Raw genomic sequence first — 20,362 nt, 5'->3', positions numbered from 1 at the left:
ATAAACATGTCGGGGCTCAAGCAAGAGGCCGGCACGGCAACCCAGGACAAGGGTAATGACAACGATGAAGACTGGGAGACCGAGTCTTCGTCCGACGAGAAAAGGAAAAAGAAAGTGCCTAACAGCAGTGCGATAGGACCGGGAGGGAGACCGGTCCAGCGCCGTGATCTTAAGGAGCTGCTCGAACTCGCCGAGGAAACGAATGCCTTTTTACTGTGAGTATACATGTACATGTACATGTACACCTACACCTACCACCTAGGTCTGGGTCACTATAACTTTCAATGATTTTTTTTGGCCTAGTAGTATTCAAAAATTTCACTGCTGAACATTGTACGTGCTATAGCTCACTCATGTGCGACCCGAAGCTCGATCGCAACAACCCCCTCGCCTCGCCCAAGCCGCTCTTCAATGCATGTGACTTCGCGCGCCGCACCTACCTAGAGTATATCGTCCCGCTGTTCCCCAAGGAAGCGCCGCACAAGGTCCTTGAGATGGCGAATCCGTTCGTGTTCGACTACCCGAACCGCGGGGCGGGCACGGTATTCGATAGGCAAGGCGGCTTCAAGACGGATATGGCTTGGCTTGAGAACGAGGCCAACTGGCCCGAGTGGAATGCCGATTTGGAGGAGAAGTTCAGCGACGCCGTGGGCAGGAACACTGTGATTGCACTGATTGTTCTGCAGAGGGATGAGAAAGGCCCGATGATGATGCAGGGGAAGTATGATTTTCAGCCGGCGACGATGGAGTTGGCGAAAGGTCTGAAGAGGGAGGAAGTGGTCGAGTGGAAGGAGAGGATGCAGGATGCCCGAAAGGCAGTAGGGCTCGCCGGGCGAGGTTGGGCCCAACAATCACAGCCAGTAAGCACATGGGAATTCAAAAAGTCAAGTCGTGCTTCAGTGTTGTGCTGACCAGCTTGTATGTTTCCCATGTATTTCCAGACACGATGTTCCAAAGCTATATAATAGATGTACACCCTTTCTGTCACCGGAGTCCGAATTGAGCCAATCCCTCCTTGAAACACACTTTTGCTGGCAGTACTGCCCTAGTCTACTCGTGTCACATAACGCTCGAGCCCAATTCTTACGTTCATTCCATCATGTCTTCATTATAACAAAATCAACGGGGCGTCCAGAGCAGGTGTTCCGGTGTCTTCCGAAATCCAAACCTGCTCAAGGCGCTCTCGAACCGTATCCACAGTCTTGACGCCGCGTTTGGACCTCAGAGCCGTCAAGCGGCCCCTGACAAAAGCCTGGGTCTCGTGATCGACTGATCCATGGTGATTGAGAAAGTAGCCGGCCATGTAGAGCGGCCACAGGTGGCTTGCTGCGGCAGGACTATCGATCGAGACGTATCCGATATGTCTGACAATTTCTCTGCAATAATGCTCGATATCTGCGCGGTCATGGTCACGGAGAGACATCGAGGTCAATTTGTGAAAGTATAGGAGACCTGCATATCGCATTGCCTCGGCGGTATTGCAAGCATCGTTGGGAATTGCTTGCGGAGGTGCCCAATTTTCCAGTTCCATTTTGAGATTCCTTGCCGCAGGGAGCTGGGAGGCCTTGATGTACCTGCTACATCCATCGTCCGTCAATGACGAAGATAGCATCGACAATTTGGCGACAAGAGAGAGAAGTCGATCAACGGAGGCGAGGAAAGCATTGCTGTGACCGGCGAGCGCTGACCACGTATCTTTGCTATAAAAGTCCATCACCAGCGACGTATGGTTGGTACCGACGCTCGCAAGGACGTTGTGGTAGGCAAATCTGTCGGTCGACCTGTCAGCTTTAATTGCGTGTTCTCTGCGGGCAACCCACATGTCTAGGAGCATCTTTATGTCATGGTCTGGCGCCTTGCATTGAGCCATGTAATCGGAAATGATCTTGCCGGCGGCTCTCAAGTGTCCAGACCAGTTCTTGGGGTTGGCTTCAAATATCTAAACATCGCCAAACGTCAGTGAGCTGGTCGTAAAAGGGTAGCGCAGTGTGGCGTTGGTACCTCATTGATACTCATCATTATGATGGTGGCCAATGTAGTTGGGTCGAACCCTTCCCATGTGTTAATGCGATTGATCAACTTTGGTAAGACGCGATTGCGATAGTGTGGTAACTCCAGAGCAAACTCTTCATACGTGGATGCCAGATGAGATGTCGATACGAGTAGAAGGGTATCTAGAAGCAGGTCGGATGACATGGCCATGGGCAGGACGACTCTGCAGTAGGTATTGATCGACCTGTCATGCGTGCTTGAGAGCAGCCCTGAGACCGTGTAGAAATAATGCTGTAGTAGGAATTGATCCTTGGGGGACAGTACCGATGGTGGTGCCGCTTGCAACTTCGAGATTGCCAATTGCAGCGCCCCTTCGGACTGTACACCAGGCTGTGGCACTTCTCGTGCCCTAGTAGGTCCATTGCCGCCAGGACTTTTGGGCCGACGTGCTTTGGGGGTTTGGATGCGAGAAGTCGACTTCATCCACGTCAAGCGGATGCTGTAGCCTTCACATTCAAGGCCCAGACGAGTGCATTCCTTGCAGACTGGCTTGCCTTCATCGCAGCGATACCCGCGTCTTCTACAGGTCCAACACCCTGCAAACAGTCAGTAAATGGGGCATAAGGATAACGAAAATCATGGCGAAAGGAGCGGTGTTTCCGCCATACCTGTTCTCACACGCTTGATGTTCCCTGAGGCCATCGCAGCGGGGCATTGTGGAGAGATAGCTCTCTTTGCAGTTAGGCCTCTGCGCGTCTGTTTGGTCAGGCACTATCAGGCTACGTTCTCCGAAACCGGATCTCTTAAGAGAAGGATGCTCACCTGGCAGTGATCAACAGCGGCCGGAGACTGCTTTAGTGGGAGAAGTGAGATGGAATCGTCTGGTACAAGCGTCAACCCGACCCGCAGTAAGCTAAGCTTGGAGGATGAAGGCTTTCAAAACGTGGAAAAAGTGAGGAAAGACGAGACTTGAGTAGCTGGAAGGAGGTTTGGCGGGGGAATTCCCACAACCGCGGCGCCGTAGACAAAGATTTCGAGCTGATTGGATGATTGGATATAACGCTAATCTGTGTACATACTAGCGTAACTAGTCAAGCGGATCAGCCTTCATCCGCCAAGCCCGTCAATTATGCGTTTCATCCCTGTATATTCGGCGCAGAATAGTGCATGATGGTGCTCAGGTTCGTATTTCAGTCCTGCGGAAACTGATCACACCATCCATGACGAGCACAAACCAACCATCTCTCCGCTGTGATGCTCAATGGGAGTGCTTCTCACTGACGGTTGTGTTGCCGTCAGCCTTGGCATCGCCCATCTCGATCTCCTCAGCCTGTCCTTCTGTGATCGTAGGCTCGACGAAGTCAGCCTCTGTGATCTCGGTGTTATGCAGACGCCAGTAATAAAGCGGCAATGCAATGACCAGTCCACCTGCCATCAGACCCCAGCTAGTTCCAAAATTGATGTGGAAAGACACTTTGTCCTGCAAAAATATTATTAGTCCATGACAATATCAATGCAAATGCGTGACCATTACCGCATCCAACTTGGAGATAGTTGTTGCTCCAACGGCCTGAATCGACTTGTAAAAGCCGGCATAGTAGGCAAGTTTGCGAGGGTCGTTCGACATTGCTCCCATGGTGTAGTAGCAAAAGACTTGCCACAGAGAATCTAGCAAACCGTAGGACATGTACAGCTGATGATCTGCGTCAGTGATCGTTTGCAAACCGGGACCGTGATAACATACGAAGAGACACCAGATGTAACCTGAGTCAAAGAGATCCATTTCAGGTCCCTTGACATTGCGGTCAGTCTTTAGGAGAAACTTATAGCCCCCTCCCCAAATGGACATGACTAGAGCCAACAACATGGCCCAGGCCATGACTGCTCGAGTGCGTCGATTGAATCGTGTCCAGTCAAGGAAAGCGCCAAAGGCAGCAGCACCGATGATCTGCGAGATCCAGTAGAAGATGTTGTTGAATGCGCGGGTTCTAGTCGAAAAGTAATAGGCATTGACGTCTGGGAAGGTTGATCAGCAAAGGGCTACCACAATGCCAAACCAAGCCCCTACCATTGAATTGATAGGTGTAGAAATAATTGGAAGCGAAGAACATAGGGAAGAGCAAAACAACCCAGGGATCCGTCACAAGGGTCTTGTAGAGGCCAACAATGTCAGACTTCAGCCCTGGGTGAACGACCTTTTGTACTTTAGTCCCGTCTTTTCGAATGATCCTGTCACTGGGAGTCAGGAAGCAACAGAGCAGAGCTCCGGCTGCCTCCAGGACAATAAAACCAACGTAGGTTCCATCAGTGACATGGCCGGCCTTGACACTCCAATTCTGGCCCAGAGACACCGCAGCTCCGATGACTGCACCAAGGTTGAAAAGAAGCCAAGTGATCGAGATGGCGCGACCTCGCTGAGATTCGACAGGGTAAGACTTGAGCAAGATAGGTCTGTCAGCAGGTATCTTATAGAGCAGGAGTGCATAGTTGGTGTTGTATACTGACCATCATCACGACACCCTGTGCGCACCACAAAAACGCAGCACAGAAACCGAGAAGAGCACCCGAGAAAATGACAAAGCCCTCGTTCTTGGTATGATTGTAGCACAAGAACGCAGCTGAATAGACACAGTAGCCGATGCCTCCGATTGCCATTGTCCATTTTGTGCCCCTGCAGAACTTGTTAGCGCAAAAAGGGCCTCCAGGGACACATATGCGTGTACAAGAAGTTATGGAAAATTCCGACCAAGAATCCAATGACCGCAAAAGTGGTGTGGAGGGCAATGCCGGCGTTGTTTTGAGCGGTGGCATCCACTTGTCCAGCGCCTCCCAGGCCTGTCAATGCATTGTACATACTATTATTGTCTTAGCAATGAGCCCACACCAAAGGCAATGGACAGATGTGAACATACCCAGGATTCAGGAACAATATAAAGCCAACAATGACGATCTGCACCATGGGATCGGAGTAGCTTGGTACCTGGAAGCCAAAGAGGCTTCTCTTCCTCGATGGAGTAACATCTTGTTGTTGCTCTGAGTCAACTGCTAGATGTTAGTCCACCATATATGACACACTTAGTTATCAAGACCAGAGTGTACCTTTCGTCGCCATTTTTGTGGCTTCAGCTGAATCCTTGAGACCTTCAGCAGACATGGGGCTTGCAAGACAAGAAGCCGTTTGCAAAGATTCGAAGGCAGAGTGATGGTCCTAGCAGGCTCGGTCCATGAAGACCAAAGCTGAAGTATTTATATACCCAAGAGGTAATCAAGAGTATGCCATTTGTTGCCCGAGCCGGTTCGTGTTATCGCGGAGGGCTTGAGCAGTGAGTACTAGACTACCATACCGCAGAGCCGGGTTGCAGCGAATGAGAGACTGTAAAGTTATCCCATAATTGCAAGTTGTCGGCACGCGAAATGGACAGGACTACACGTGGGTGGTGCTCTTCCACAGAGTAGACAGAAATGAAAGAGTTCGCGAACACATACCATCGTCAAAATCTAGGCCGTAATGCCTGGAGCCAACACACATGCGGGACTGTTCGAGTTGCCACATTGGGTTAGACTCTCAAAAGAACCCGATATCCGAATACATGCAGATGCAGTATACCGTCTCCTTCCTCACAGTGGGGATATCCGAGTGGACGTTGCTCGGTTACAAATTAAATATTCCCGACCATGCGACGGCTCACCATGTCAGCCTTGCGACTAGACATCTGGGCATTGTCTGAATTGCCCATCCGGGATTAGGTTGAGCTCGACGTTTATGCAAAAGCCGTTAGACCTCCCTCCCTATCTTTGGGAAGGGATTCACATGTACAAGAGGGGCAAGTCGAACAGTCAAGGCTAGGGAAGAGGAACCCGAGAACGAAGCGAACAATTTTGATCATTGATCTTGGACAACTCTGTGGATTGCGTGCGATTCCGTGGAGATTTCCGGTAGACCAAGACATCCGGTACATCAAGGCGGAAACCTGGTCAGACCGGAGGCAATATATAGCTCTCTGAGTACTGACAAGCTCTGAGCTGGCAACATCACAGAACAGCATCTACCTCAAGGCTGACTAACCATTCTCGATATCCTACGAGCAAATCCAACACAACTCAAGATGATCGCATCCCTGGAGAAGCAAAGAGAGTCGGTCCATGTCGAGATCAGTCCGGAGGAACGCAGGACCGGCAAGATCTCCAAACAGAACCTGGAAAAGGCTGTCGTGGCACTCTCTGAGGATGGGGTAGTCGTTCTGGACAATGCCGTCGCGGAGGAGAGCCTGGATATGCTCAACCCGCGCATGATCGAAGAGGCCAAAGCTCTGCGCGAAGGCTCAGCCACTTGGTTCAACTACGACAGCAAGGCTCAGAACATCCTTCAACACATGATTCCGGAGCCGGAATACCTGCTGCCAGATATACACGCAAATCCTTTCGCCGTGGAAGTATGCAAAACAATGATGGGACCGAACCCAGTCCTCCGATACCACAAGGCAAACACCAATTTCCCTGGGGAAAGCCGCCAGCCTGTCCACAGCGACGTTCATTATGAACATCCTCGCGCCTGCTTCAGTCTAGCCGTCAACGTCGTCTTGATTGACTGTTCGCCCGAGAATGGCTCGACTGAGTGCTGGCTAGGCACTCACACGACAACCAAATTCGCCGACCAGAACGGTATGAGCGGCATTCATCAGCACCTCTTAGACGAGACATTTCAGGCTCATGGCCCTCCTGTCCAACCCACCGTCAAGAAAGGAGGCATCATTATCCGCGATATGAGATTATGGCACGCCGGGATGCCTAATCGAACAGCTGATGAGGTCAGGGTCATGCTCAACCTGATATTCTTCGCAGATTGGTATAGAAGCCCTATGACCATAGTCTTCCCCAAATCTGCCGAACCAAAGATCCGACAGATTGAGAAGGAAGGTGGCATCCAGATTGCAGCCGAGTTCGTCGACGAATTGGACCATAGGACACTTGCGCACACCCATGATTTCGGACAGGACGACAAAAGAGAGGAATTCGGCAGATGGCACCACAAGGTTGCTACTAAGTAACAGTTGATGTTGCCACAATTGACCTTTCCAAGTACTCTTTTGCATTTGTAGTTTCAATGAGATGTGAATAGATGAAAACGCCCGACTTGCCTGTAATGATGAGAAATGGAGACAACGGACGGAGTGAGGTGAACGAGATGCATGAGGTACTCCGTAGTGAGTATTATGTCGAGAGGGTGACCATGGAGAACAGTTACATGACTTCAAGTTCAACTGGGGGCGAGTCACGCCGCTTTAAGTCAACACTGCCCAGCGGCTCAAGCAGCGAGTCATGTGAATGACCTAAAGTGAGCGAGTGAATATCGGGCATGATTGCAAGAGATGGCTTCCTGAACATTTGCCAACTTGCACGACTAGCCGAATATTGCTGATAGCGCACCGTCTTCCTGACGTTCGGTGCATCCTGATATATATCCAGCAGCAATCTACGCAGAACATATCCGTACAAGGTCCGCTTTCAGTCGCCCATCCTACCAATACTCTCCCCCCCACAGAATCACAGCGACCATGTCATCCTCAGTCGACGAGGAAGCCACCATTTCCATTCCTAGCCTTGCTTTTGTCGCCGTTCTAGGCTACTTCATCTATCGATACTTTTTCTCTTCCTCACCCAGAACCGGCGCAGATGGCAATCCTTCATCGTCATCCAGAAACAACGGCCTCCGGTTTACTCCGGCGCAAGTCGACCAGATAGCCCAGATGTTTCCGCAGCTGAATCGCAGAGACATTATGTGGGACTTGCATCGGAATAGAGGGAGCGTGCAGGCTACGACGGAAAGAGTCTTGACGGGGCAAGGGTTGGATCCGGTAAGTTACCAGGCAGTCGCATATCTGTCGTGGAAGGATATTAACCTTGGAACAACAGGCTCCACCGTCTTTCCAGCCGCAGATATCGTTTACAAACCCACCTGCTAATGTCGCAACGTCGTCCTCTGCAGCAATGCTGAAATCTCTTCCTCCCGACCTTATCACGCGATACAATTTGCAGGCCAAACTCAATTCCAAAGGCAAAGAAAGAGAGGAAGAATCCCCACCCCCGGGCTGGGCAAGCAGCAAAGAAGCCCGCCAAAAGATGCTACAGCGAAGAAGAGATGAGATGATCTTGGAGGCAAGAAGAAAACTCCAAGAGAAGGATGGAGGAAATGCCGCTTCCCAGCCCTCGTGACATCTCCTGCTCCCATGTTACGGGTCCTCGAACGAGCGATTCTTCTGGGGGTGACTTTCATGGGTTTGGTGTCCATGTATGATTCAATGAACATAATTCTTTGCGAGCTGTGGATGAGGATTTCATGTCATTTCGTCGTCTTCGTCGTCCTCATTATATCTTCTATTTTCCCTCTCTTCCTCTTCGCGCTCTCGTCTGGCTTGCTCGCGACTCGCATCGAGTTTTCTCAGCCCGTCCATGACCCCTGTCATGAAGCCTCTGGACTCGGACAGTTCCATCGCACCTATTCCGTCTAGTCGCGTGCCTTCCCCGTCTCCGGATAAGTGATCGACTTCTTTCCGCACCTTGGCTAGCCGGACTTCTCTGATATCTCTTAACAGCTGCCGCACCCTGTCCGGTTCTGACACATCGTCGCTCGCAGACTCGAGGAACATCTCTGATATCTCGAACCAATGGTATGGCAGTGCTGTCGGCGCAGCGTTTGCAGTACAAGACTCCACAAACGGTGACGAAGTATAAAATGGCTTTCCTGTATAGTCTGTCTGCCGTCTCGGCGGTATCTGCGGCGGCGGAGAAAAGGAGTCTTGAAAATGTTTCGTCTCCAGTTCGAGGATTTCTAAAAGGTTCTCGGGATATAGCCATGGCGGCGGCATAATGTTGGCACGTCGCTGGCGTTTTAACATAATCGCAAGCCAGAGAGGTAATGTTGATCTTTGAGGAGGGATGAGAGGTTTCGTGGAACCCTGTTCGCAGCGTGGCATGTCAGAAGAGTCTGAATATTGATCGAAGTACATATGCCCCGCACCTCAAGTGGTGCAGAGGGAAGGACTTACGCCTAGTAAGTCAAGACGGTCGAGGCGTTGCCGTGGGATGACGGTGACTTGTTCCATTTCGCAGAGGAAAGCGACCTCGGCGGGAAGCAGGCCAGGAGGTTGAGGAAATGCCATTTTGGATGGATCAATGCAATAGAACACTTTGAATGCAAGGCCTCGGTATTGTGGACAGCGACTTGGAATGCAGACATGGGCGCAGCCTCGCCGCGTGACGCGCCGAGCGAGCTGCAGAGCCTAAAGATATCGTGGGCCTACAGGGCCCCGGAAGATTTCTACCTCGGCTGGCCAATGTGGTTGGCTGGGCTGCAACCAAGACATCCTAAGCATTTTTACCGGCGCCTAATAAATGCTTGACCAGCCAAGCAGCATACCGACACTATGGGCACAAGATAAAAGACTTCCTACAGCTTTGCCAACTGCATCACCAAAGCAACTTTCGTCAACGACCAACCAAGGTAAAATGCTCTTGAGCAGTTAAAGACTCGATCTGGTCGGCTTGCGCTATGCTGTAGAGCCACATCACAGCCGTCGACCATGCCTGGCGAGGTAAGGTGAGGTGGGTGAGCGGCTGCCAGACGCTAACGCCATGCTTCCTCTCATTCGCCCTCTCCTGATGGTCTTGTGGGAGCCGTACCGGGTCTTCCGACACGATCCTTCGTCGGTCTAATCGATGTCGCGTGAAAAAGACATCTCAATGCCTTTTTCCATCAGACAGATATGACCTTCATTATGCGATAGTCGATCTTTCCCAATGAGGCGCACAACGCGAGGAGCCTTGGTCAACATCTTCCTCTTCTCTGTCGTGCTTCTACTTATCTTGTATGTCAATGGCAGCGGGTCGGGGTCAGGCGACAAAGCTTTCGCATGGAGCACAATATGCTACAGAACGAGCGCCTCAGATTTACCCGAGCCTCGTGGCATTTGCCCAGGACTATCCGATACTTCGAAGCCAGCTCTCGTTGTCGCCAGAGTTGCTAATGATGATACAAAGTGGCTCGACAAACTTGCAGGAAAGTACCATCTATGCCTTTACACTGCGGATGCGCCGGTCGATACAACCTCGAGGTTTCTCCAGGTTCCGGAAAACAGGGGTCACGAGGCTATGGCATATTTGACCTTCATCATCGACAACTATGAGCATATTCCCTCATCTGGCGCCGTTTTCGTACACGGTGCACGCTGGTCCTGGCATAACGACGCGCCCGACTACGACAATGCCGCACCTCTCGCGGCGCTGAATGTATCTTCCGCCCTTGAGCCATGGGGATACCATAACCTTCGCTGCGATTGGAGCGCTAGCACATGTCCTGCTTCCGAGGTCGTCGCTCAGGGCAGTCTGGGCACGTCTGTTAATGCCATGCTTGAACCCTGGAATCAGCGGCTCGTCTCTGATGCAGCATTACCTGATGCTCTGGTGACCTTGTTTGGTGGTGACGACAAAGATCCGATTGACCAAGGGAGGCTGCATCTAGGACGCAATGACGCTGTACGGTCGCAGTGCTGTGCACAATTCGTTGTTTCCCGGCAGAGCATATGGCAGCATTCTCGAGAAGAGTACATCGCTTTGCGACAGTGGCTGCTCGACGGAAGTGGCAGTCAACGACCCGGTAATGGGCGATTCCGAACGACCAAGGCAGCTCCACCAGATGATCGTGTTGCTGGGCGGATATTGTCCTATGTATGGCATATCCTATTTCTGCAACATAGCCACGGCTCGAATGAGCATATTGACCTGGAAAGGCTAAATGCACTTGCTTGTCCTTCTGCAGCCGAGTGCTATTGTCGACTGTATGGACGATGCGAGCTTGAGCATTGCAGTGTTGGTCGTTGCCATGGACAGTATACTATTCCACCAGGTTTTCGATTGCCTGAAGACTGGGCGGCGACGCATTCATGATGAGCGACATGCACTATATGGTCCTTGTTGATATGAAGAATGGATATCCTGAAGATGTGTATTCTATGATCTACACCTAGCTATGCTTCTCAAATTAAATGATTGTCTTTCAGAAGGTTCCCGACCTCGTTATCCATTTTCCGTACGATCCAATTTCTCAGGAACTCTGGTAAGGGCGCGTCCAGTTCCTTCCCATCACGAAGCTTGTTTATTGCAGCAAGCAAGGTGCGATTATCGTATGTTGAGTTGAACACTTCAGGCACCCCGCGCTCGACGTTGAGCAATTGATAGACCGCCTCCATGCCCGTTCGGACCGAATACTCGGTCGTGAAGATGGTGTCGCGCGTTGTCTCGGCGAATTGGCCTATGAAAGCGAAATTCGCAGATCCTTGCGGCACCACGTCCGGCCGATCGCCTGCGTGCCGGGGCATAAAGAATGACGTGACATACGGCATCATGACGGGCACGCATCTGGCGCCAGTGCTTGCGAGGTGTGGGATATCCTCCACAGGCACGCCGAGATGGTAGAGCCATTCTTGCGTGACCTCCTCGCCCGTGCAGTCCTGCATTGGTTTCTTGACAAAATCCCCGGGGACATCGACGAACAGCGAGTAGAGCCAGACCACGATCTGACCGTCCGGTTGCTTTTTGAAGTGTGGTTGGCGATTGACCGTCCAGCTGAGTAGCCAGCTGGAGTCCTTGATCGTCACAATGCCGCCTGTCACGACTCTGCCGCTGAATGGATCGCGTTTGCAGATTTTCTGGATGTACTTGGGAATGCGCTCGTCCAAGGTGGTAACTGTTGCGGACTGCCATTTTGACTCGGGGATGTGAGAGCCGAAGACGTCCGGTCTGCCGAAAGATGGGTCTTTCGCTGCAATGCGGCGCCACAAGTCCCATGCTGGTGCTGGCCCATTGTCGAGCTTAGCAGGTGTCTGATGGTCGCCTGTGCTGGAATTCTCTGTCAAGGAGCCGATGGTCATGAATAGTAAGTCATTAGAAGTCAGGTCGACACCTCCTGTCTGGCCTTCCTTGATCCACTGAATACGGGTAGCTTGCTTTTTTCCTCCATCAAAAGAGAAATCCACGTCCACAACTTGTGTCTTGTACTGAAACTTGACTCCATGGCCTAGTAGCCATTTATAGAGCGGCAGAACAAGGGATTCGTATTGGTTGTACTTGGTGAATTTTAGAGTCGAGAAATCCGGCATTCCTCCAATATGATGGATGAATCTGTGAAGGTAGAGCTTGAACTCGAGTGCCGAATGCCATTCTTGAAATGCGAACATGGTCCGCCAGTACATCCAGAAATTGCTTTGCAGAAAATCGCGGCCAACGACTTCATTGATACGCTTGCCTTCCACGTCTTTCCGGGGCGTCATGAATACTCGCATGATATCCTTTTGCGCACTACCACTCAGGCCAAATAGGCCGTCAGTGTGTGCGTCTTGACCTTGCTGAACAGTAGCCCGCTGCAATGAAGAATTGGGGTCGTCCTTGTTGAGCCAGTAGAACTCGTCTAGCACAGACGCGTCTTGGACTTCCAATGAGGGAATTGACCGGAAAAGATCCCAGAGACACTCGAAATGGCTCTCCATTTCCCGCCCTCCACGAATGACGAAGCCCTTCTCGGGTTCGTCGATGCCGTCCAGTGCTCCCCCAGGCAGGTCCAGTTCTTCAAGTATTGTGATGTTCTTCCCTGGCATCTGGCCATCTCGAACAAGAAAAGCTGCTCCAGCCAAGGAGGCGAGACCAGACCCGACGAACCATGCTGTCTTGCCGTCAACGCCTTCGGGCTTGCGTGGTCGAGCAAAAGCCTCGTAGTTGCCGCTGCTGTAGTACATGTTTGTGGAAATTGGTGTTAGTGATGCTTCGAGTACCTACCTGCGTGGGAACCCTCCATATATATACGGTCCAACCCATGAGTGGCAGTCGGACGGTGACCGCTGTCCTCGGTAAGCCCAATACCAATATCACTCATGGTATTGCATCGAATCCTTCGGTGGTGTGATAATTTGGCCGTGCGGTATTTCGCTGGCTAGCAGCTGCGGGCAAGACCATCAATGGGATCCATAGTCTGGAGCTCTGTGATCATCAGCCCGAGCTTCCAGGTGTCTTTGCAGGCTCGAGGTTGCATGTGATCATAGGTTTGTGGTACCCTTCGGAAAGAGGCTCGCTAACTGAGCCTCGGCGAAGCACGCTCAGCTCGCCTTCCGCAGCCCGCGTAATCTGCATACTGACACTATCCAGGAAATAGCGGTAAATGGCGCGGCTTGGCTTTCCCTTCGATATTCTTTCTTCTCGACCACGGTGCTTAATGAGCTTCCGCTGATCACCTTGGCCGACCAAGTTCCACAGCCTGGAGCGGGCACTGACACATGATGTCGTATGCTCCAAGAGCTTACGTATACAGTGTCCGGGCAGGATCACGCTCCAGTTCCTGACATGAAAACGACCCTGTGCTCCGGGAAAAGGGCAGCCCGCTGAGGGTAGAGGACTTACTTTGGTGGACGGCATAATATGAAACCCTTGGACTTTGGAGGGGCGGCATTGATCTGGGGCCTGGACCGTAACCCTTTTGAGAAAGAAAACTTCTATCCGAGAGAGATCGCTGCTGTTCTGTTTCCCTGCCTTGATTATGGCAGAAATGACAAAGGGTCAGCTGTCGCAGAGCTGATGCCCCTTTACTAGTCCAAAGCCTTGCCGACAAGGACTAGACTTCATCCAAGGCAATCATGAGTCGATATGACCTTGCACTTCATCTTGCTCTCGATCGAGGATGGCAAGTGCGACTCCGCAACATTGTCATGATGATCAGAGATTTCGCAAACAGTCGAAGCATGCATGCAAGTTATGGCGCCACAGTCGACTTTTTGTTCGTTTTGAACGGCCAACAGTCGAATTTCGACGCTTGTGTCCAGCCCGGCAGCATTTTACTGCCGGTCCTCACAGGGCTACCATTCACTTTCACCTCCAGCTGCCGCTCTGATTGGCCTACACAAAGATTTACTGAAATTCAAGGGTTATTATGTTAAGAGGTCCAATTATTCCCAACAATTGCCTGTATCTATCCCGTGTCATCTGATCCTGCCCAGCTGGGTCAGTTGGCGTGAGGGTGATTCACCAGATATGGGCCAGTTTACTTGGGGCTAGCCACGAATCCTAGAGCGCGATGCACCCGACAACCAATGAAGGAAGTACCAGTGTCAAAGCTGGGAAGGGCCTGAGGTTGTTCCTTAGCTAATATGGCCTCCCTCGAGTGTCCTATGCGGGAGGTAACCTGACGAATACCGGAACAAAAAAATCCCTCCACAACTGGGGTTTCCCTCGACCTGGCCGTCAACTACCAAGCGTGTAGTTGGCCCGCCAGGTTAGAGTTTTGCTTCTTGAAAAAAATGAACAAAATATCTTTTTGGCCCGTGACGGCAACGGGACTCGAACACTCGTCGTGTGGGCATAGCCTGGGTGCCTGGCTTGGCTTGAAGGGAAAACGCTGTGCCACGACGGGGTGCGGTGCACGCGAGTCCACGCGAGTCCACGCGAGTTTTGTCACGCGCTCTGAAAGCTAACTCACGACGCACTCAATCACTGTGACGAGATGCAGGTAACACGTCCGGTGAGACAGCTTAGAACATTGCCACTTTCGTCAGCTGCTTCAACGTCAACTCAAGGCTAATGATCTCTTGTCTCAGTGCATATATCCAGCAACCCGACATTAACCACAAGGGATGACCAGGTCGAAAAGGAGGATCATGGGCAAACAGGGCGTTACCAAAATTCTGCCACGGCTGTGCCTTCTTCTTAGCAACTTGTCTCCTTTTGCTTCGGTGGTGGAAGGCCAGTGTTTGCCTTTTCCGGATCTAGTGGCCTCGCCTTCGACATAACGTTCGTGCTCGGCGCTAGCTGAACTCGCGTGGCGATGAACTCAGTCGCGCCAACCGAGCAGGTCGATTTGGTCCGATTCCATCCAAGATCATTTCTGCCTCAGCGTTCGCTTCGATGACCTCCACGAGGCCGCGGCTGTGCCTCCTTGGAGGGTCGGCGAGCTCGATGAGCTGTTGATTGAACCGCCGTGGCCACTTCATCTCGCGAGGTTGAATCTCTTCTGGTGGATACCGTTGGCAGATTTGCGATTCATATGGTCGAATGGTTGAGTCTGGATGCGGACAATCCTGTACATTTGCCGAGCATCACTAACATACTCCCGCTTATTCAAAGCCTTGAACACCTCCTGGTGTCTAAATATTACCAATGTCGGGTGCGGGCTTACCAATGCATAACTACAAATATCGGACAGACATGATATAGTATATGAAATTGGAACGGCGCACTCGGCCATTGGAAGTCCACGACTCTGCGATTTACTATCACAGGAAGGAATGCTTGCAGGGCCATCTTAGTGCATCTCTTCTTCAAACTCGTTGCTATCACCTCTGCTGAGTAAGCTAGGGGTCACCCTGCACCATCATTGCATCCAGCCCTGGTATTCAGAGGCACCACTTGGAGACATTGCGACAGCTGTATTTGTTCGAGGGTAAACCAAACCCGAGACGGAAAACTGCGTCTTTGCGAGAAGACCAAGGTCCAAGAGCTGCAAAGGTGGTGAGACTGTCGAGCGTGTTACATAAGCCGCCAAGTCCGAAATTCAGTGGTTGGCAGAGCTTCAACTCCTTTAAATAAAGTAAACGTTGCTACTCCGTACAGCACCTACTTCTCATGTTCTTTGGAAGTCACCACATCCTCGTCCCATTGTATATTATAGCGGCTTGATATTCGCCATGTCATATTTCTTCAGCCCCGAATTTGCGCGGGTGCTCATCCTAGGCTTCATCACCAGTCTACATATGACATGGCGACGGCTAGTCAACCAAATCGTTCCGGTCCCCTACCTCGACGAAGTGTTTCACATCCCGCAAGCTCAAGCATACTGGCTGGGGAAATGGTCGCAATGGGATCCGAAAATCACCACACCACCAGGCCTGTACATCTTCTCGTACATTGTCAATTCTGTCAGGGACTTTTTCTACCTCAACTTCAAACCGTCGGTCAACGAGTGGAGAGCCATCAATGTCTTTCTCCTATACCTGCTACTTGTCGCCTTGTACATCTTAACGGCCGTTGGGAGGAAGACGGTCAACCATGACAGCATTCTGCAGCGGGAGTTCAGCATCATCTCGTTCCCTTTGATCTTCTTCTTTTCAACCTTGTATTATACGGACTTGTTTAGTGTATTTACTGTCGTGCTGGCCCACATATTCTGGTCGGCTTCAACATCGGCCGAGGGAAGCAAGAAGGCATTGTATCAATTCTTGCATTTTGTTGCCGGCTTGATCGCCTTGTCGAGTCGGCAGACCAACATTTTCTGGGTGGCCGTATACCTGGGAGGGCTACAGGTGGTGGAGAGCGTCAAGCGAGACATTGGAGCCAACAAAGTCCATGACCCTCCTATGTCTGAAGCATATTTCGAAGGTCAGCATTACGTGCACCTTTTCCTCCTCTATCCCGAAGGAAGATTTCTAACTCAGGAGCCAGATTTCCCGATCACCAGCATTTCCATCGCCCAGTCCGCTTTGACCGCCATTCCCCAACTGCTGCTCGATCTCTGGCCACAAATATTCCTAATCCTCACGTTCGCCGCTTTTGTGGTTTGGAACGGAGGCGTCGTCCTCGGCGACAAAGACAACCACATTGCCACCATCCACCTCCCCCAAATGCTCTACATCTGGCCCTTTATAGTCTTCTTCTCCTGGCCAGTCCTCCTTCCTCAACTTTCCCACCTATCCGCGTTCCGCCGTCGCCTGCCCAGGCTCAGCACAACGATCACGTGGATCATCCTCATGCTTGTCACCGTCCACCTGAACACCATCATCCACCCGTTCACGCTCGCCGACAACCGCCACTACACTTTCTACGTCTTCCGCATCCTCAGACAACATTGGCTGCTCAAATACGCGGCTGTCTCAGTCTACTTCCTCTGCGCATGTCTGGTGCTGGCATCGCTAGGGGGGCCCACTGAAGCCGAGCCGGCCTCGAAAACTGTGCGCATCCTGTACGGAGAGGACACAGTATGCGTGAGCTTCACGCTCGTCTGGCTGGTTGCCACGTCGTTGTCATTGATCACTGCACCGCTCGTCGAACCGCGATATTTCATCATTCCCTGGCTCATGTGGAGGTTGGCTGTGCCCGAATACATGCCACGGTCCGACAAGCTACGGACAGTGGAAGTAGAGAAACGAGCATCCTTGAAGGATAGCCCAGCATCACGCCCAAGCTCGCCCCTACATAGACTATTACGAACAGCAGCCGCCTATTCGATGTGGTTGGAGCTGATATGGTACCTCGTGATCAATTTGGGCACTTGCTATATGTTCTTGTACAGAGGCTTTGAGTGGCCGCAAGAACCGAGAAATGTGCAGCGATTCATGTGGTAGTCTGAACTATGGCCGTTCCTTGTCAGACAGATTCCAACTAATGCAGGCTTTGCTTTATGCAACTGCCTGGAAATTGAGTTAGCTCCGTCCAAAAGGCATACGAGACGTCCGCGTCCCCTATTCTCCACAAAATCCAGGAATGGCCATCTGCTCTGACCATAAATTTTTCGAGTGATCGACAGAAGCGTAATATCCAAGCAATGCCCAATATTGCAGTATATGCCACGTATTGGAACTGTCGGCGCTCTCGACAATGATATTAGACATTGACCACACTTGTTCTCCTTATGACAATCGCAGCCACCTCGTCATCAACCACAGGCCCTTTATATTCCTTGTGACCCCGAATGTAATACCAGATGATGCTGAAGATGACGACTCCGCCTGTCACCACGACAGAATAGTTCATCGTCTGATAATCCACCGGCGTCTCAGGCGGCCACACACTCCAGAAGATCACGAAGATCATGTACACGCAAGCGTAGGCGTTGTTGATGATGCCAAACCAGCCTGGAAGGTGGAAGGGACCCCAGACCAACGGTGCCTGAGCCACGGAAATCCGGCGGCAGCCCTCACCCGTGGCAGGAGGATAAGTGGTCGAGCCAGCGTCGGTGTACGCGGGTTTCTTCATATCCTCGTCTTCCGGGGAATCCTTTTTTCCAACAGCACTAGCAATTCCGTCACCATTACCCACGGGGCCTTCGACCTTGTTGTCTTCGCTCGTGTCGCCGTCGTCAATTGGAAGGCCCGGCGTCTCTTGCTTGTGAGGTAGGATACGGCCTTTGACTCGATTGTAGAGCAAGAACGCGGCAGGGAGGAAGTACGAGCTGTAAAAGCCAGTGATGGTCAAGGAGATGACGTCGTTGAAAGCCGTGTAAGAACCAATGTAGATCAGCGTGAGGAGTGCAGCGATGCCGGTCACAACCAAAACTGCAACAGTTGGGATCTTGCGTTGCTTGGAAACGTAGCTGATGGCTTTGCTGAAGGGCGTGCCGTTGTCGCGAGCGAACGACCAAGTCATGCGACTGGCGGTGGTGCAGATACCGATGGCGCATGCCCAGGTCAATGCGAGCACCACGGCGCCCATCGCTGTTGCTCCGGCAGTGTTTTGAACACTGTCTGTATCTGTGGTCAGAGGAATGACAGAGGAATAGACTCTCGGAAGGGATGACTTACTGTAGAATATCTGGATAAAAGGATAGCCTGTTGCAGTCTCCAAGACCGAGTCCACATCACCAAGGCAGAACAGTACAGTCAACATCATCGTGAAGCCTACCGCGCCGTTGATCAACATTGCGCCGATAATAGCTCGTGGTATATTCCACGGAGCATTCGAGACTTCCTCCGCCATGTGGACAGAGGCATCCGCACCCACAAACGTGGCGACGTTGCCGAGAAATCCTACGCAGATCGACAAACCTTGCGTCGGCCAACCGCCTTCGTTTAAGGCCGTGGTAAAGACAAAATGAGCCGAGTTGTGAGGAGAATATACCCATAGCACCGATAAGATGGCGATGAAGCCCGCAATATGGAAAACGATGATAAAGATCTCGAATTTCGGCAGGGCTCCTGGGATGACAACATTAATGAAGATGGCAACAACAATGACCAACCATGCTAGTAGCGTGCCGTGCCATTGTTTCGGGTTGTAGTCGTTTTCATGGTCAAGAATTATCAGACCTTGGAGCATTGTACCGGCGAAGATGGTTTCTGTGGCGACGGTAGCCACCCACGCAAGCGAGGTAAGCCAGCCGACGATATAGCTGGAAAACACTTTGTACCGCTCGGGAGCCAGCATGTACACCCAGTAATACTGACCGGCGGCGATAGGAGCCATGGAGGCAAGCTCGGATATGACTGTGTATACGGACAAAGTGGATGACCAGGCGATGATGAAGCCGTACACGAGTCCTGCTGGCCCGCCATTGTTGAAGCCCTGACTGAAGAGAGCCAATACTGTCTCCCAGGTGATCAATTCACAGACGGCGAAACCGAACAGAGACCAGAAACCGAAACGTCGTTTGAGCACTTCTTTCTTACCCAGAAGTGCTAATGTGTTGCTGTCGGTGTTTCCCTTGGTGCGTGCCATCGAGCTCTGAGGTGATGTTCAAATAGGTGCAGTGGGTTGATATGTTGAAGGTGGTCGCGTGTCAAGTTGTTCGATACACAAAGCAGATGGGCGAAGCTGAGAGGTGAGTGGGCACCAGCGTGGAGTGTGCGGAAAATTGGGATTTTGTTTGAGCTGGGTTCGTAGGTGTAACTAGCTCTTTACCCAACAAAGGTAGAATTTCCTTCGAGTCGGCTATAGGGAGTCTTATAATACTGAGGAGGCGTAAGATGGAAGAATCGCATCCGAAGAATTGCGATGCTGACAAGGAGAATAACAAGGAGATGAGCGAGATCGCGAGGTCACGAGCAGGGGGTAGATAGCAGTGGGCAAGGCACGGGGATGGTCGTCTAGCACAGGCATGCCAGCCACTGTTAGCCACGACAATCCTAAGATTGGGGCACTCGTGGGCTCGATATGGGGTAGCGAGAGATGGTTGATGGATAGTAACCAGCCAGGTGACCACTCAGCAGATCGAGGAAGAAAATCTTTGACCATAAGAAACTCGCAGTGTCGTGAGTGTCCAATGGTGGCGGCGCACAAAAAGCTTTTGCCCAGCCCACCAACAGTCCGCCTCCCGCGGGCCGAGGGAGTGTTACTGGCTGCCTGGATAGGATAGAGGAAGCTTGCCGGAGCTTGTCCAAAATTGTATCGACTTTCCTCATGCGCCTTATGAGCATTACCGTGTGAGATTGCGATGACGGGGACGACGTGCTGAAGATGTTGATGAGCAGCCGAGGTGGCCATCTCCGATTAACATACTACGGTATGGAGTATGTTGTAGGCTCAAACTGACATTGCTGGTTATATTCTGCAACGTCCAATGCCGAGCTCGACGGCACCAACATAACCGTCACCTGGAGGACACGAAGCATGAGAGACGTACTTT

General features: G+C 51.6%; 10 protein-coding genes across 10 annotated transcripts; 5 read left to right on the top strand and 5 right to left on the bottom strand.

Moving 5' to 3' along the window:
- Window positions 1–6: 6 nt before the first annotated feature.
- On the top strand, window positions 7–911 carry PV05_04424 (uncharacterized protein; the record flags this gene model as incomplete). The annotated part of the gene is made up of 2 exons (XM_013460823.1): window positions 7–215; window positions 347–911. 2 exons carry the CDS (start codon window positions 7–9, stop codon window positions 909–911), a joined length of 774 nt encoding a protein of 257 aa, XP_013316277.1.
- On the bottom strand, window positions 889–2,926 carry PV05_04423 (uncharacterized protein). Its single transcript, XM_013460822.1, has 5 exons — window positions 2,815–2,926; window positions 2,661–2,748; window positions 2,002–2,588; window positions 1,821–1,939; window positions 889–1,769 (listed from the first exon to the last, which is right to left on the bottom strand). The coding sequence occupies exons 2-5, from the start codon at window positions 2,692–2,694 to the stop codon at window positions 1,109–1,111; spliced, it is 1,401 nt and encodes a 466-aa protein (XP_013316276.1). The 5' UTR covers window positions 2,695–2,748; window positions 2,815–2,926; the 3' UTR covers window positions 889–1,108.
- A 312-nt stretch (window positions 2,927–3,238) lies between these two features.
- On the bottom strand, window positions 3,239–5,146 carry PV05_04422 (uncharacterized protein; the record flags this gene model as incomplete). The annotated part of the gene is made up of 8 exons (XM_013460821.1): window positions 3,239–3,472; window positions 3,527–3,685; window positions 3,737–4,008; window positions 4,061–4,427; window positions 4,498–4,663; window positions 4,716–4,847; window positions 4,905–5,034; window positions 5,092–5,146. The coding sequence occupies 8 exons, from the start codon at window positions 5,144–5,146 to the stop codon at window positions 3,251–3,253; spliced, it is 1,503 nt and encodes a 500-aa protein (XP_013316275.1). The 3' UTR covers window positions 3,239–3,250.
- Window positions 5,147–6,098: 952 nt separating this feature from the next.
- On the top strand, window positions 6,099–7,040 carry PV05_04421 (uncharacterized protein; the record flags this gene model as incomplete). Its single annotated transcript, XM_013460820.1, has 2 exons — window positions 6,099–6,425; window positions 6,474–7,040. The coding sequence occupies 2 exons, from the start codon at window positions 6,099–6,101 to the stop codon at window positions 7,038–7,040; spliced, it is 894 nt and encodes a 297-aa protein (XP_013316274.1).
- A 328-nt stretch (window positions 7,041–7,368) lies between these two features.
- On the top strand, window positions 7,369–8,376 carry PV05_04420 (uncharacterized protein). Its single transcript, XM_013460819.1, has 2 exons — window positions 7,369–7,847; window positions 7,906–8,376. Exons 1-2 carry the CDS (start codon window positions 7,548–7,550, stop codon window positions 8,203–8,205), a joined length of 600 nt encoding a protein of 199 aa, XP_013316273.1. The 5' UTR covers window positions 7,369–7,547; the 3' UTR covers window positions 8,206–8,376.
- On the bottom strand, window positions 8,209–9,252 carry PV05_04419 (uncharacterized protein). Its single transcript, XM_013460818.1, has 2 exons — window positions 9,039–9,252; window positions 8,209–8,948 (listed from the first exon to the last, which is right to left on the bottom strand). Exons 1-2 carry the CDS (start codon window positions 9,150–9,152, stop codon window positions 8,328–8,330), a joined length of 735 nt encoding a protein of 244 aa, XP_013316272.1. The 5' UTR covers window positions 9,153–9,252; the 3' UTR covers window positions 8,209–8,327.
- A 460-nt stretch (window positions 9,253–9,712) lies between these two features.
- On the top strand, window positions 9,713–11,017 carry PV05_04418 (uncharacterized protein). The gene has a single exon (XM_013460817.1). It carries the CDS (start codon window positions 9,790–9,792, stop codon window positions 10,933–10,935), a length of 1,146 nt encoding a protein of 381 aa, XP_013316271.1. The 5' UTR covers window positions 9,713–9,789; the 3' UTR covers window positions 10,936–11,017.
- On the bottom strand, window positions 10,980–12,881 carry PV05_04417 (uncharacterized protein). Its single transcript, XM_013460816.1, has one exon. The coding sequence runs from the start codon at window positions 12,777–12,779 to the stop codon at window positions 11,025–11,027; it is 1,755 nt and encodes a 584-aa protein (XP_013316270.1). The 5' UTR covers window positions 12,780–12,881; the 3' UTR covers window positions 10,980–11,024.
- A 2,754-nt stretch (window positions 12,882–15,635) lies between these two features.
- PV05_04416 (uncharacterized protein) lies at window positions 15,636–17,654 on the top strand. Its single transcript, XM_013460815.1, has 2 exons — window positions 15,636–16,404; window positions 16,468–17,654. The coding sequence occupies exons 1-2, from the start codon at window positions 15,714–15,716 to the stop codon at window positions 17,364–17,366; spliced, it is 1,590 nt and encodes a 529-aa protein (XP_013316269.1). The 5' UTR covers window positions 15,636–15,713; the 3' UTR covers window positions 17,367–17,654.
- Window positions 17,626–19,455, bottom strand: PV05_04415 (uncharacterized protein; the record flags this gene model as incomplete). Its single annotated transcript, XM_013460814.1, has 2 exons — window positions 17,626–18,485; window positions 18,543–19,455. 2 exons carry the CDS (start codon window positions 19,453–19,455, stop codon window positions 17,626–17,628), a joined length of 1,773 nt encoding a protein of 590 aa, XP_013316268.1.
- Window positions 19,456–20,362: the final 907 nt, after the last annotated feature.

Source organism: Exophiala xenobiotica (assembly GCF_000835505.1).
Source record: "Exophiala xenobiotica strain CBS 118157 unplaced genomic scaffold supercont1.3, whole genome shotgun sequence".
NCBI lineage: Eukaryota > Fungi > Ascomycota > Eurotiomycetes > Chaetothyriales > Herpotrichiellaceae > Exophiala > Exophiala xenobiotica.
The sequence above is the reverse complement of the archived record's forward strand: the minus strand, read 5'-3'. Positions and strand labels throughout refer to the sequence as shown.

Coding starts and splice junctions, on each gene's coding strand:
- PV05_04420 (XM_013460819.1), top strand. CDS start 7,548: ATGTCATCCTCAGTCGACGAGGAAGCCACCATTTCCATTCCTAGCCTT. Junction 7,848..7,905: donor CGGGGCAAGGGTTGGATCCG/GTAAGTTACCAG, acceptor TTGGAACAACAG/GCTCCACCGTCTTTCCAGCC.
- PV05_04423 (XM_013460822.1), bottom strand. CDS start 2,694: ATGGCCTCAGGGAACATCAAGCGTGTGAGAACAG. Junction 2,589..2,660: donor CATCAAGCGTGTGAGAACAG/GTATGGCGGAAA, acceptor GACTGTTTGCAG/GGTGTTGGACCTGTAGAAGA. Junction 1,940..2,001: donor TAATGATGAGTATCAATGAG/GTACCAACGCCA, acceptor GGCGATGTTTAG/ATATTTGAAGCCAACCCCAA.
- PV05_04417 (XM_013460816.1), bottom strand. CDS start 12,779: ATGTACTACAGCAGCGGCAACTACGAGGCTTTTGCTCGACCACGCAAG.
- PV05_04418 (XM_013460817.1), top strand. CDS start 9,790: ATGAGGCGCACAACGCGAGGAGCCTTGGTCAACATCTTCCTCTTCTCT.
- PV05_04416 (XM_013460815.1), top strand. CDS start 15,714: ATGTCATATTTCTTCAGCCCCGAATTTGCGCGGGTGCTCATCCTAGGC. Junction 16,405..16,467: donor GTCTGAAGCATATTTCGAAG/GTCAGCATTACG, acceptor CTCAGGAGCCAG/ATTTCCCGATCACCAGCATT.
- PV05_04419 (XM_013460818.1), bottom strand. CDS start 9,152: ATGGCATTTCCTCAACCTCCTGGCCTGCTTCCCGCCGAGGTCGCTTTC. Junction 8,949..9,038: donor ACCGTCTTGACTTACTAGGC/GTAAGTCCTTCC, acceptor CGCTGCGAACAG/GGTTCCACGAAACCTCTCAT.